Consider the following 13,905-nt stretch of genomic DNA (forward strand, 5'->3'; position numbering starts at 1 on the left):
CACCGACAGTGAACGCTTCGGTGGTCTCAGCACTACGACGCCTCGATGCCAGCATTCGAAGGGACGCTGGCATCAAGAAGCACTACCAACGCCACCTAGGTGGCGTTCACCGTACTCAGCACAGCGGAGCGTGGCCTCCGCAATTAGCTCTGAAAATGTTTCTGAAGTTGATCGTGGAGGCTGCAATTACGACGCGCTGTACGCGCTGATTTGACTCGGTGACGATTCAGTTACGTGCTTTGTCTTGCGCGTTGTATTAGTGTTTCAGTTACGTGCTTCGTCTTTCGCGTTGTGCTAGCGTGTGCAGCGTAGTGCAGCTTCCATATGCACGACGGTTGCTCATGGTCATCGACGTTGGTAGTCGTGATGGAGGAGACGTGCCACCAGGCGTCAGCGTGGGTGCATCAACGCCTAAGGGCGCTTTAGCCACAAAACACCAATAGACATTATATATCAATGTGCAATAAACATTACACTACTTCTGTGAAGACACGTTTCACTTTCGTGTTCTATACCGATTCCTATATAAGAGGGATCAACCACATTTTTTTTTGTCTCTTCGCTTGCTGCGGCGGCCGCGTTTCCCAATGCGCGGCTGCTGCGCAGCAAGCGAAGGTTCGTGCGGTCTATCGCTTCAACGGAAACTGAGCGGCGTAAGCACAGCGCATACAAAGGCCAGAGCTGTGTGGAGATCACTTTCAAGATACGGTGCGCGCGACAACACCGACAGCCGGCACAGGCGCAAAGTACAAGAACGCATTTGTTGGCAGAGTAGAAGCCCTCCCCCCCTCCCTACCTCCCGCGCTACCTTCCTGATTTGCTCCTTTCGCGGGGGGAGATTGCGTCGCCAGTTACCCTTGCGCTCGGTTGCAAGATACGCATGTGGCGCCGCAGGCACAGCGTCGCCCCTCCCTCCCTCCCATACCCCCACGGCCTTTCGCGCAACGGAAGTCACGTTTGCTCTCCGCTGTGCGTTCGCTGTCCGTGAAGGCAGGCGTCCCCCACGCGCTTTCACTGGCACATACGGCACGCTGTGGTGGCTTTATCGCCCTTGGACTCGTGCTCCACGTCTCATGCTCCTCCTCCGCATCGCCCTCGTTGGATCTCTCCCATCGGTGGGCGCACCTCGTGCTTGCTACCGCCCTTGTCGGCGAGATTTTCCTGCGAAAGCCACAATTTCGTTTCACGCGGCTGCATTGTAAAGCGGTATGTGTATACATGGAGTTCTATGGGAGGGTAAACGGGAGTCGGAAAAGGCCGCGTTGTAGCCAGTTCTGCACTATAAATGGTTACGTTATAAGTGGTCTATACTGTAAATGCTTTTTACGTACGTGTGCCTGAGTGAGTTCACCTCTCGACTCTTTAATTTAGCTAGTTTTATTGTGTTTCGATGATACGAATTTCGGCTAATACGAATTTTTTTTGTGACCCCGTGAGATTCGTATCATCGAGATTCCACTGTACTGCCATACAATCACCATCAATTCAAGCTGGCTTGTCACGCACTTTCTCTTATCACCGCCACACGCCATTATCCACATCATCACACTCATCAACCAGCAGCAATTTTCACTTGCTTGTGGCAGCAGTTTTCACTGCCACAAGCACAGGTTGAAAGATATGTGCATGATTAAATTTTGGGCCATAAAGAAGATCCATGTGAGTGGTGGTTTAAGTATGGTGCCCACTGTTGGCTCGGCTTGCGAATACAGTAGACTTCCGTTAATTCGGCTCAGGTAATTTGATTTTTCGGTTAATTTGATCCCGACCCGCCGTAAGGTCCCCGCCCGTACCCATACATTTCTACGTGCCCAAACTTACGCTATTTCGATCTTACAATTGGCCTTCATAGGACACCGAATTCGAATATGACTGACCAGCTTCGCTGCAATACAACCGTGTTATGCGGTGAAGCATACCGGGATTGGAAATAGGCCACTGTCATGGGACGTAGTACACATTTCTTAATTATACAGGCACGCACGCGCTGTCTCCGGCCATAGTACGAGCACCTGAACGCATAATAAGCATACTGGAAGCCATTCAGAGCTGTTCGTAACGTTGCTGTGGCGCTTTGAGCCCTTGTTTCGCCTGCTATGCATGTCTCGTATATGAGGCCGTTAACGGGGCCTAGAACGCTTTCCTTAATTATTCATGCCAGCACACGCCGTGCACCGAGAAGCGGAGAAAAACCATCTGCGTTTTGGGAAAGCTAGTGAAAAAGAAGGCGGTAGAAAAAAACGCCGAAAGGTGAGAGGATTTTAAAGCCAATGAAAGAGTAGGGGTTCATGCAAAACTTTGAAGGCCTACCAGTAAACTTATTAGGAGTCTCGGTGCTCGTACTGTGACTGGAGATGTTAAAGTTAAGGAACACGTGCTATGTCCCGTAACAGTGGCACCTTTCCTCACTTGGTATGTTTCACCGCACAACATGTCTGTGTTGCGGCGAAACTAATTTTCTAGACAAATACCAAATGAATCAATGGCATGTTTTGGCGTTTTTTATGCCTTTTGCTTAATTCGACCTGCCGGATAATTTGACCAATTTCATTGGTTCCATCAGGATCGAGTTAATGGAAGTCAACTGTTCCTGCTGATATCAGACACTAGTTTGTCTAGTGAGCAGCTCTTTTCGGTGTCTGAAGGAATTGTGACATGGAGGAGGGTGTCGCTGCTTCCCGAACATGTCGAGCAGCTATCATTCCTTTATGAAAACATCAACTAACTGCAGGTATGAAACTGTCAAGCAAAAATGTTGTACTAAAGAAATTTGTTGACCACAAAGCATAATTTTCCTGTATGTTATTTGCTGTGCAATAAACTTGATTTTTTTTTTTGTTCATACCTCCGCTTGGTGGGAAAAAAAATGCATTCTTGCAACCAACAGTATTCGTATTCGAAAAATATTCGATTCGATTCGCATTTGGTTCTCATTATTCGAATTTGCTTCGAAATTTAAAATTTGATATTTTTGCACTGCCACTTTGTAGCTATTTTGAAAGCGGTAATCACTTTGCTTAGCACAAGATTTTCTTGTATTTAACATGTACCTTATTCAGGGGTGTACACAATTTGAAGCACTTATCGGAATAAATGTCACCTGTGTCATGGGATCTTTTAATGACATTTAGTGCATTCTGCACTGGTTGCTGCTAGAAATGTGTGCCACTGCCACAGGATGTGTTTGTCAAACTTTCTTCCCTTGATTCAGTTTTTAGGCTTGAAGTTAACATTTGAAAATGAGGGTGTCATTGCCTGATAAAACATTACGAGATGTCCATTAACACTTTCGTGACTGCGGGAAAATCGGTAGTTTTCGGGTAGTCTGGCTATTATTTTTTTCCTGCCACAGGAAATGATTCATGTTGAAGTGTATGGTATGAAATTGTAGAAGAAGAAATTATCTTTCCAACGGTATTAATTTCAAACAGCATATTTATTAAAAATACTACGAAAAAAATTATCAAAACAAAAAAATCGCATCAAGAACGAGAAAGATCGATAAAAACATCAATGCTGCTTTGCACAAAAAAAAATATTTAAAAAAAATCGAAATATACATTTTCAAGAAAGGGGATATATGAAATCAGCCTGCAAATATAAGCTCTGTATCTACAAAAGTTCTTGAGGCATGCAGGTACACACAGCACGTTGGAGCGCGATTCCAAGGTGCACTCCCGGCCGTCTTCGTGGACAAAACTCGACTCTCTGCGCGACTGCCGGTAAATGATCCCGTCCGAACGACGTTTACATCTTGCAGATAAGAACTGTGACCTTTAGAACACGCCGGAAATCCTTACGTCGATGCGCGGCAGCGATAACACGGTCCGAAAAGAAAGCAAAACACAACGGCGGATACCCGTCGATGTTCCGGGGCGGTTTGCCGCACTTTCTTCGTCCGTAATGAAGTCCGACGAATCGAAGTCGTCTTCCGAGTCTGTGCTGCTACGATTATCCGCAAATTCGAGCCCAGATGCGTCGGAAACCGTCGAAACTCGCCGTTTCCGTGGAGCGGACGCGCGCGACGTAGATGCCAAACTACGTGCGCTCGTCACCCCGACTATGCAGGCGCTTTAAAGATCCCCGCGCGGTGGAAAAAAGAAAGACAAAACCGAAACCGATAAAATAGTCTTTCTTTTAACCCGCTCGATGGCGCTAGCTGTCCGGAGCGCTCGGAGAGGCGCGAAAATTCAACTTGTACCATCGACAACATACTGTCGACGGGAATAGGCGCGGTCACAAAAGTGTTAAGTGAAGATAAATGCCATATAAGTCTACAAAGCTCTGCCATGCTGCCTCGTCAGAGTTCTTGGCTTGTGCAGTCACATTGTGTGAACATTGCTGTAACAATACAGCTTCTCTATTGCAGGAGACTTATAAACAATAAGTTAGAGCAGTAATTTTAACGGAAACATTTAAATAGACCAAGAACTGAAAATGTGTGACGAGATTATGGTCAAAATGAAAAAAAATTGTTTTACATTGATAGTACGTATAACTGAACACAATATTAACAGTTTAGTGAGGAATACTGATTTTAAGGTGGCAGAGAATGTTGCACAAAGGTGATGAAGCAACAGCCTACCTTGGAACTTTGGTAGTAATGTGCTAAGGGACCTCATGCAGCTACAACTTGCCATGTATGACTTAGCTGTTATTAAATGTAGATTTGTGTTTAAAAATACATTGGCATTAGGGCTGTTTATAAAGCATATAAGAATGTAGACGAAATCGATGTCGAAAAGTGGTGCTGCTTTTTTCTCTACATGGGCAACAGAATTCTCACTGGCTGCCGCCATCGAATAGGTGGAGCACACAAGCACTCTTGTACATGTGCGAGCTTGTGAGCCTCTTCATTGTGTCATTTCTCTGTGAGCAGGAAATGTAGTGTTTTCTGGAAAAATGCAAATGGCTGCAGTGCTACATAGTACTATGCCATTATGCGTTACGGTCTTTCTGTTTTTGAAGACTTGACTTTAAAAGTTAAATGACCAGAGCATAAAAGGGCAGTTTGACAGAAAAAGTGCCTACTATACACTCAAACCTCATTATAATGAAACAGGATATAACGAAATAATGGATATAATGAAATAATGGATATAATGAAGTAAATTAAATTCCTCTTCAAATCCCCATAGAGATCCATGTAGTTAGAACCTCATTTTAACGAAAAGAAATTCTCCTGCCAGTGGATATAACGAACTAGATTCATCTCCAAAACCAATATCCAACCGTTGTGCGCCGAGTACATCGCTTTCCGCAAGGTTCGGCACTCGTTCGCCATGGCAATTCAGAACTCCCGCCTCCACGCGTTGAATACACCATCGAGCAACAATGGTCCTTCTCACCGCTGCGAGTAGCTACGCACAAGCAGCAGATCACTATTTCACTTCTCCACTGAACTCTCTCTCTTGTGCATGTCTGGCTGCGCAGCTACATGCGGTGTGTAATTTCGGCTCCTCCTTCAAGTTCGTTATAATGAGGTTCGCGTGTATATGTGAGTATAAAAATAATTCATTATATAGTTAAACCTCGATCTAACGAACCTCGATTTAAGAAAATTTGCGATGTGGCAAATTATTTTATTTACCAATCTTAGTTTAATTGAATTAACGAAATTCGCAGTAAAACGAAGGTTTTCACTGCAAGTACAACTTCGTTATATTGAGGTTCGACTGTAGTTCTGGACTACATTAGTCATGTGATGATTGCCTTGATAGGCAAATAGTTGTAATTTGTTTACAGAAGAAGCCAGAGTTGCTTTGGACTTCTCTCTTATGCCTACTTTCATACACCTTCATGCTCACTCTTCATCGTTTCCATCATAGGACCACATAAGAGTGTGGCAATAGGCTGAGAATGATGTATTAGAAATTTTTGTGGCATTTTTTACATTGACTGCTCTGGGATCGGGCACTGTGGACATTAAGCTCCATCATTTTCATTTTATCGTTATTCTGTCGTCGTATGAGATTTATGTTCAAGCACCACATGTTTGTGTTGAACGAGGTGTTTTCCAGGAAAAACGGGACCAACACGGTCACATTCTCTATGTACTTGTAAATGGTCACCATAGAAAAACAGCGCAGACACTAATAAAAGTTTTGCTTAAACTAATTCCTGCAGTGTGTGGGTTCTGCACACTTTTATTTCCAACAGCTGATTACTTTTGTGCAGTTGTACACGGTGAAAAAAGAGGTGCTGCAGCAGCTAGGGCCATCTTCGAGCAAGCTCTTGTACGGCTCCCAACAGGTTAGTCATCTGCTATCAATAATAGGGCAGTTTTGTGAAATGGACACAAAACATTGTTTTGTCGTTATCACCATGTGTTTAGTATCTTTTTGGTTCTCTATGATTTGTCTCCTCATTTTAGCTAAAATACACATTTGTGGCTTTGCTATGTGCTTGTGCAATTTGACTTGAGCCAATCATATTGTCTCATTGAGGTACCAAACCTTGTAGTTATATTAGCCAGATACTGCCCATACCGTGAAAAGGGCATATGAAGATTTAAAAACGTTATTTGGTGTCAAATGGCTCTTTTAAAGTGGAAATCAATAAATCAAGATAGTCATTTGTAATAGGTAAAAATTTTACAACTTATTTTATAAATCAGTAGGCTATTTTATATGCGCTGCATAGCAATTGTAAAGAAAGAAAATATGCAGTCCTCGTTGAAGCACAGAGGTTACATACTCATGTCGTACAATGCCACTTGGTGGGCAGTTCTTCTTTACACATGCGGAAACATCATCAGCCGATGCAGTATACATTGTTGTTGCAAGTTGTAGAGGTGATGTGATGCACCTCAGGTTCTTCATGGCACTTAATTTCACCAAATTGGCTGCTGAATTGGCTCTAAATGATATATGGTAGGCATTTATAGTTGGATAGCATGCTAGGATCTGGATAAAATAACTTGTAGTTGCCATCTTATATGGTAAGTATGACATTGGAGTTAATGCTGTGCTGTTCTATTCAGGTGCTTAGTAGAAGAGTTACCATTTTCATACTTTTAGATAAACTGAGCATGATTCAAGTTTATAATATTTTATCACATAGCATTTCTTACATGGTTGAATCCAAACAAGGCAAAGGGTTCCAGTGTGGGGGTCTTGCATCTCACAGGAGTACTGACCACCGCAGGTTTTGGCTTAGCGAGCCTCAAGGCCACATCATCCGCCGCCTCATGTAATCTAGTGTGCCGCTGCGCATGTGTTCTCAGCCTCCAAAAGGACACGGAGTGCTGCATGGCAAGAAACATAGTATTGCCCGAAGTTAACAAAACAGGTTTATTTGCCTCTGACGACACCCAACGCTGCTCAAACGCCCAGTCGCAGGGCAGTGCGAGAAGCAATGAGGCTCTCGCGCCAAGGGTGGAAATACAGTAAAGAGCGCCGCTACCATCTCGCTGCGAGAGAATAGGTCCCTGCGATTTACTGCTAAGGGAAAAGCGCCCTCATGGCTATGCTGCGTACTCTCGCAATGACCAGTGGGCCTGCTTGCTAGAGCTAGGGCAATCTCTGTTGGCTTAGGCCTCCAATAAGTGCGGCTTGGTGTAGTATGATCACGCACGAGCACTATGCACCGCTCGTCGGCTTGGTGTTCAGAAAAGGAGAAACACCACGTGCCCATTGTAGATGCAAGGCACCGTAGACGAGCTCAAGTTCGAGTGATGCCCAAGACAAAGGGGCCAGTGGACTAGAGAAAAAACGTGTACCCACCTGGTGCAGTCCTGAAGGTCTCCCTCAAGCTCAGTGTGCCGATCACGTCAATGAAGCCGATTGCGCCATAGCCGAAAACCGGTCCCTGAAAAAACCCACCCCCAACAACTGTCGCGGGTTAAAAGTGAGAGGCGCAGGGACAACAGTGTAGGTGAATGCCCACACAAAGGCGCCACACCTCGAACAGTGGTCAAACAAGGGATGACTTGCCGGCAATGTTTTCGCCCTGACCAAGACAACTTCCATTGTGCTGATGAAGACAATTGCCTTTGTTGACACATTGGCTCTAGAGGCATTCCTTGTTTGACCACTGCAGATCAGAAAATGGTTTGGCAGAACCTTGCATGTGCTTTTGCACTTCTTTGTGTTTCTTCACTTCAATCAATTATACTGGGGTTTTACATGCCAAAATCACAATCTGATTATGAGGCACTCTGAAGTGGGGGCTGGTGGATAATTTTGACCACCTGGGGTTCTTCAACTTAATTTTTTACTGTATTTACACACGCTTTGTTGCAGAGACAATGTGGAAGCTGTACATTCAGTTCCAATTGGAACTCTTGGAGCAGTCCAGCAGTGAGAAACAGGCCGCAAAGGTATCGGCATACGCTGTTTACATATTAGGCTAGGTCGTCTTTGCTATGGTTAGTGTTTCTGTTTGCTTTTATGAAAGGAATTGCATTGTAGAGAGGTCAGTCACTTGCACCGACTTTAGTTTTGGTGGTGCTTGTGAAGAAAGAAGCCTGCTACCAGAAGTGTGAACTAATACCAGTCATTCAGGGCCTAAAAATTCTAGCTGATTTATCAACATTTTCCTGCTATAATTGAACTCACAGATTTATTAAATACAGGTTGCCATACGCCTACTGTTTGGTGCACTGTGCATGAGCAAAGCATGCATGTAGCTGCTGGTTTCAGCAATGTTTGGCTACAAGAACATACAGCCAGGCGGATAACACTGCACTTTGTTTCTTATGCTGCATCAAAGTGTGTTTTCATATATATTGTCCACTATTGTGTACTAGTACATAGCTCACCACGTTTGTTGCTTGCCAGCCGCCAAAACAATTGACAAGGTGTGTAAAAATAGGCAATTTTGCGTGAAGGAAGAGCATTAAAGGTGATAGCAAGATTCAGCATCGAGCTTAAGGCATCTCAACGCTGGTGTGATGAGGGGTGCCCACGCCAGTGACGTTGCAGGTGTCACGCCTCGATGATGCACAAGATGAGACTGAAGGAGAACTGTCGGTGTTATCAGTGCCCAAAGAAAGGACTATATAGATTTAGCTTGACGTTAGCTGTCCATTCTGCTTGGACCAGTGTACGCACCGTGATGTGTTATGTACACAGCTGCTCATTAGGAACGCTAATATCAGTGCGTACAACGCTCTTTCATGCTAGCAGCAAAAGGCTGAATGCTGCCTTGGCTCCGGTAGAGCTGATTGAGTGAAGCGTGATGGCGCATCCACTTGGCTCCGTCACTCTTGCAGCTGCATGCACTGTGCGTCTCTGGTGACCTTCTAACAAATCACGTGCGGACCATGCATGCGCATTGATACTGTTAAATCACGACGATGCTGATGGCACCTGCTCTAATGCACCTCAAGCATTAGCACAGGTATAATTACACACCTGCCAACTCTTCCGAATTTTCTGTAAAATGTACGAATTTGGACCCGTCTTACGATTTTACAGATGTCGACTGAATGTTTACCGAAAACTGGTTTTATTTGCAAAAAATTTTTTTCATGCCTAATAAAGGCACACCTTTGTTGGTGGGCAGGGGCGCCACTTACGTAGCAGGCGCATTGAGATAGAGATGTGTGCCGTAACCTTAATTGTCTGTAGAGTAAGCACATTTTTCACTCTGTGACATTGCTTGGCTTGGTGATCGTCGTCGGGTCAATGTCACTGTTTGTCGTTACTCTCAACATAGAGATCCACCCTACTAAGTGGCGCTCCCAGAGACGACTGCGATTTCGGGTCGATGCGGCAAGCGCTGTTTCTGTATAGGATGCTCTGGCCTGTCGTCACACCTGCCACCTTCGCTAGGCCTTTTACGCGAGTAGGCCCTGTTTTGTTGGCCTTGCTTTCTTTTTTTGTGTAACCAGTTGCTGTATCCGGTGCAGTTTAACTCCAGCACTCCTCGGTGTTTTGTAGCTGTAGCGGCTGCATACTGTGATGGTGTGCTCAACGCCTCGTCAGTACTTCCAAGGGTGTTTGAAGTCGTACTGCTCAGCAGAATGCCTGTGCCCCCCCCCTCGGTCGCGAGTTTATGAATTTGAAATTCGTGATGTTGGCAGGTATGTGTAGTGGAATCGCGATGATACGATCACGGCTAATATGAATTTCTGAATAATAGGAATTTTTCTGTGGTCCCGGCCGAGCCCCATTACTTTGCAACGTGCTAGAGAACGGTTGTTACGAATCGATTTTCGACCCGCGTCGGTTGATACGAATAAACGCCGCCCCACTGACGGCTGCGAAAGAGAACAGCGCGCAGTCACGCGCTTTCTCCCTTTCTCTTTTGGTACGGAGGTGTGAACGCGGCGCCGAACAGCGCGGAGCCCGCGACTGGGCGCGAAGAGTTTGAAGCGGTGGCGCTTTTGTTGATTTTCCTTTTGTGCTTTTGCCCATGCGGGCGTGGGGAAGCGCGGCCGCCTCAGCGAGCGAAGGTTTGTGCGGTCTATCGCTTCAACGGAAACTGAGTGGCGTAAGCACAGCGTATACAAAGGTCAGAGCCGTGTGGAGATCGCTTTCAAGATACGGTGCGTGCGACAACACCGCAAAGGGCACAGACGCAAAGTACAAGAACGCATTTGTTGGCAGAGTAGAAGTCGCCCCCCCCCCTCTCTCCCTCCCGCGCTGCCTTCCCACTTTTCTCCTTTCGTGTGGGAGGTTGCGTTGCCAGTTAGCCACGCATTTGGTGCCGCAGCACAGCGTCGCCCCACCTTCCCTCCCATACCCCCATGGCCTTTCGCGCGACGGAAGTCGCGTTTGCTCTCGGCTGTGCGTTCGCTCTCAGGCGTGCGTCCTCCGCGCGCTTTCACTTGCACATACAGCACGCGGCGACGATTTTATCGCCCTTGGACTCATGCTCTACGTCTCCGCATCGTCCTCGTTGATCTCCTCTCCCATCGTTGGGCGCACATCATTGAGAAGCGTGCTCGCTACCGCCCTTGTTGGCGAGATTTTCCCGCGGAAGCCGGATTATTACCGGTATTTCGTCTCACGCGGCTGCACTCTAAGCGGTATGCGTATACATGGAGTTCTATCAGAGGGTAAACAGGAGTTGGAAAAGGCCGCGTTGTAGCCAGTTCTGCACTATAAACGGTTACGTTATAAGTGGTCTATACTGTAAATGCTCTTTACGTGCGTGTGCCTGAGTGAGTTCACCTCCGACTCTTTTTTTTAGCTAGTTTTAATTGTTTCGATGATACGAATTTTGGCTAATACGAATATTTTTCGTAACCCCGTGAGATTCCTATCATCGAGATTCCACTGTAACTAGCGTCTGCATAATTGCTATTATAACAAAATGGTGTGCAGCATTACCTGTCCATCTGCACTGACTTTCGGGCAAGCTATACAGTGGCTTCCGGATGTATCGAACTCAAAGGGGGTCGGGAAGTAGTTGAGTATATTGATAATTCGAAATATAAAATAGGCCTATCTGGTACTTATCTGAGATCTCCAGTTTCCAGTTTCCTGACATCGTAAAAAGCGGAAACTTTAACGATTGTTTCTCCAAGGTCGTGTCAAACGTACAAAAGTTGAGCTAAATTTTGCTCACAAATGTTGCAAGACACTTGTGCTGCTAAATGGTCTTTGAATACTGATCGCAACACTAACCACGTTGGCCTGGACATGGTTAACGTTGCACCGGACGCACCGCAGAAGCATACTAGCCTGTATGAATATGTGCCGTGCCTCCAACAGTGCACTTGTACTGTGAAACACGCGTGAGCATGCCCGGCCATGTATCCATTACAATACTAACATTACGTGTGCTGTTTAAACGGCTGATCGTCATGCAAGAGCAACGAGCGATGTGGTCTGTTGTATGGGGTAACCTACTTCCTGTTCGAACCAGTCTTCCTCGCTTCTCGACTGCCCTAAAAAATTCACATGTCTCTTCTTGCGTGCCGCTCAGCCCTCTGATGCCTCACGGCTGGTAGGTACATCTCTTCATTCTCGGTTCTTGCCCTCCGGCCCCTGCGTCGGGGACTTCCAACACTACCCACACACTGTTACAGTTGAATCTCGATAATTTGAATTTGAAGGGGCCCAAAAATTTGTTCGAATTAAAAGAAGGACTTATTCGTTAATAGTTAGCACTTGTCTTCGTTTCTTCTCATGTCCGTGTTTTGCTGCGCTATCCAAATATTATTCCATGATGACCGACCAATAAGCCCACATCACCACCCTCGTCATTTATTCTTGAAGTATTCGTGCACCATAGCACGATGTACGAACGGTGCGAGTCGTGAAATATCGCAGCGCGCAAGCCCACAGCAAGCGAGGACCGCCAAATTGCCCACACCGACCAATGCTCGCTTCCCAATAACGGCAGGAAACGAAACTTCAGGGAACGGGCTAAGCTGGTGCTGGTCCAGTGGGAGCGGCGGTGCCCGGTGACGGGCGCATGTGCGGAGACCGTCGAAGGGGGAGGGGAGGAGGGCGGCAGGGAAGCGGATTTGGCCTCGGCAACTCCGCCGCTTTGGTGGCAGTGGCTTCGGTGGCTCCCCTCGCCTTCCCTTACACCTCCCTCGTAGCTCCCTCACCGTCAACTGTCTCAGTGCGCGCCCGCCGTGCCGGCACCAGTTTAGCCCGCTTCCTGAAGTTTCGTTTCCTGCCATTATCGGGAAGTGAGCATTGGCCGGCGTGGGCAGTTTCGTTGGCCCGACTGGGCCTCCACCGCTGCTCCCCTCTGTGCTGCAGCCGCAGTGTTCAAGGCCAACACGTGACGAGAAAATAGAGGAAGCATAAAGGAGAAGGGTTCACTGCCATTTTCGCCACATGGCCGAGACGTCGACACGTACGGGCATGTTCCGGTGCGATGCAGTAGCGGTGACCTTGCCATTCGAGAGAGGGTGAAATCTTCGCCGCGGTCTTTTTTTTTTTTCCTTCGCGTGCGGCGTTGAGGGGTCTCTCGAAGCTTTTGCTCTAAGGTAGAGTCCGAGCAATGCTGGTTGGAGCGCTGCCGCGTGATTTGACGCGCTGCTGAGAGGATTCTCGGAGCGCGGTATATTCAAATTAACCATTGCAAATGCTGGCGCGTTCAACTTACTGGGCGTTTTTGCCCATTGGAATACACATAAGACGGGGCCACAGTGTCAGTTCGAATTAAGCGTGTTCGAATTAACGAGATTCGACTGTAGTTTCAAAAGTGGCTTTCAGCCTGAACGTCTGAGTCCATCTCCACTCATGTGTAACGGTGTGTTCACGAATGAAACGCGTCCTTTGCAGCAATTTTCTTTCTGCGAAATGCAAATGTGGCGTGTGATGGTTTTGTTCAATTCAAACTGTAATGTAAAGTTCCATCCAAGTGGAGGTTTAGGTCAGATTCGTTTTAGCCACTCACGGAATCCTAATATGCTGCACGCGGAAAGCCTATGTCTACAAGAGTAACCCGGCAGTGCAGTGTCTCTAGTTCGGCATCCTATTTTGGCATCCCACGCCTCCCTGCAGAACACGTATTGGACTGGGAGATGTTTCGTGTTCTTGAAGCAAAGTGACAATCTGCTCGTGCCGATAATGAAGGGCTGCAGTTTGTACGAGCCATCCATATGTGCAGTGAGCAAAACTGAGAGCACCCTGCTCATTTTTCCTCCATGGCATGTACTGCCCGTGAGGTTCAATCTGCCACAGCATCTGCCAAAACAGCGCCATTTAAAATTTATCGCGATTAGAAATTTCCGACGATGCGAGAAGTGATTGCATCTTTGTTAGGAGAAGGGCACTTACTGGGGTGTGGAGCAGCGCAGCATTCAGTATATTGAATGTTGCAATGAATGGGAGTTCGATGTACGCAGAGTACATCACTATACTTTTGCATGATTTTAAATGGGATTTTACAATGGTTTGATATAGGCAATAATTAGATATATCTGAGTTTGATATATCTGGGATTGGGGGGGGGGGGGGGGGGAGACTGTATCTTGAATGCAATGTCAACTGA

General features: G+C 46.5%; 1 protein-coding gene across 1 annotated transcript in view; it reads left to right on the top strand.

The window, feature by feature from the left end:
• LOC119460589 (U3 small nucleolar RNA-associated protein 6 homolog) overlaps positions 1 to 13,905 on the top strand; it is an 85,587-nt gene that overhangs the window by 36,967 nt on the left and 34,715 nt on the right. Inside the window, exons 13-14 of the mRNA XM_049673200.1 lie at positions 6,178 to 6,252; positions 8,244 to 8,320. Coding sequence (XP_049529157.1) covers positions 6,178 to 6,252; positions 8,244 to 8,320 — 152 coding nt within the window. The remainder of the gene's footprint in view (positions 1 to 6,177; positions 6,253 to 8,243; positions 8,321 to 13,905) is intronic.

This window comes from Dermacentor silvarum, chromosome 8, assembly GCF_013339745.2.
Source record: "Dermacentor silvarum isolate Dsil-2018 chromosome 8, BIME_Dsil_1.4, whole genome shotgun sequence".
Taxonomy (NCBI): domain Eukaryota; kingdom Metazoa; phylum Arthropoda; class Arachnida; order Ixodida; family Ixodidae; genus Dermacentor; species Dermacentor silvarum.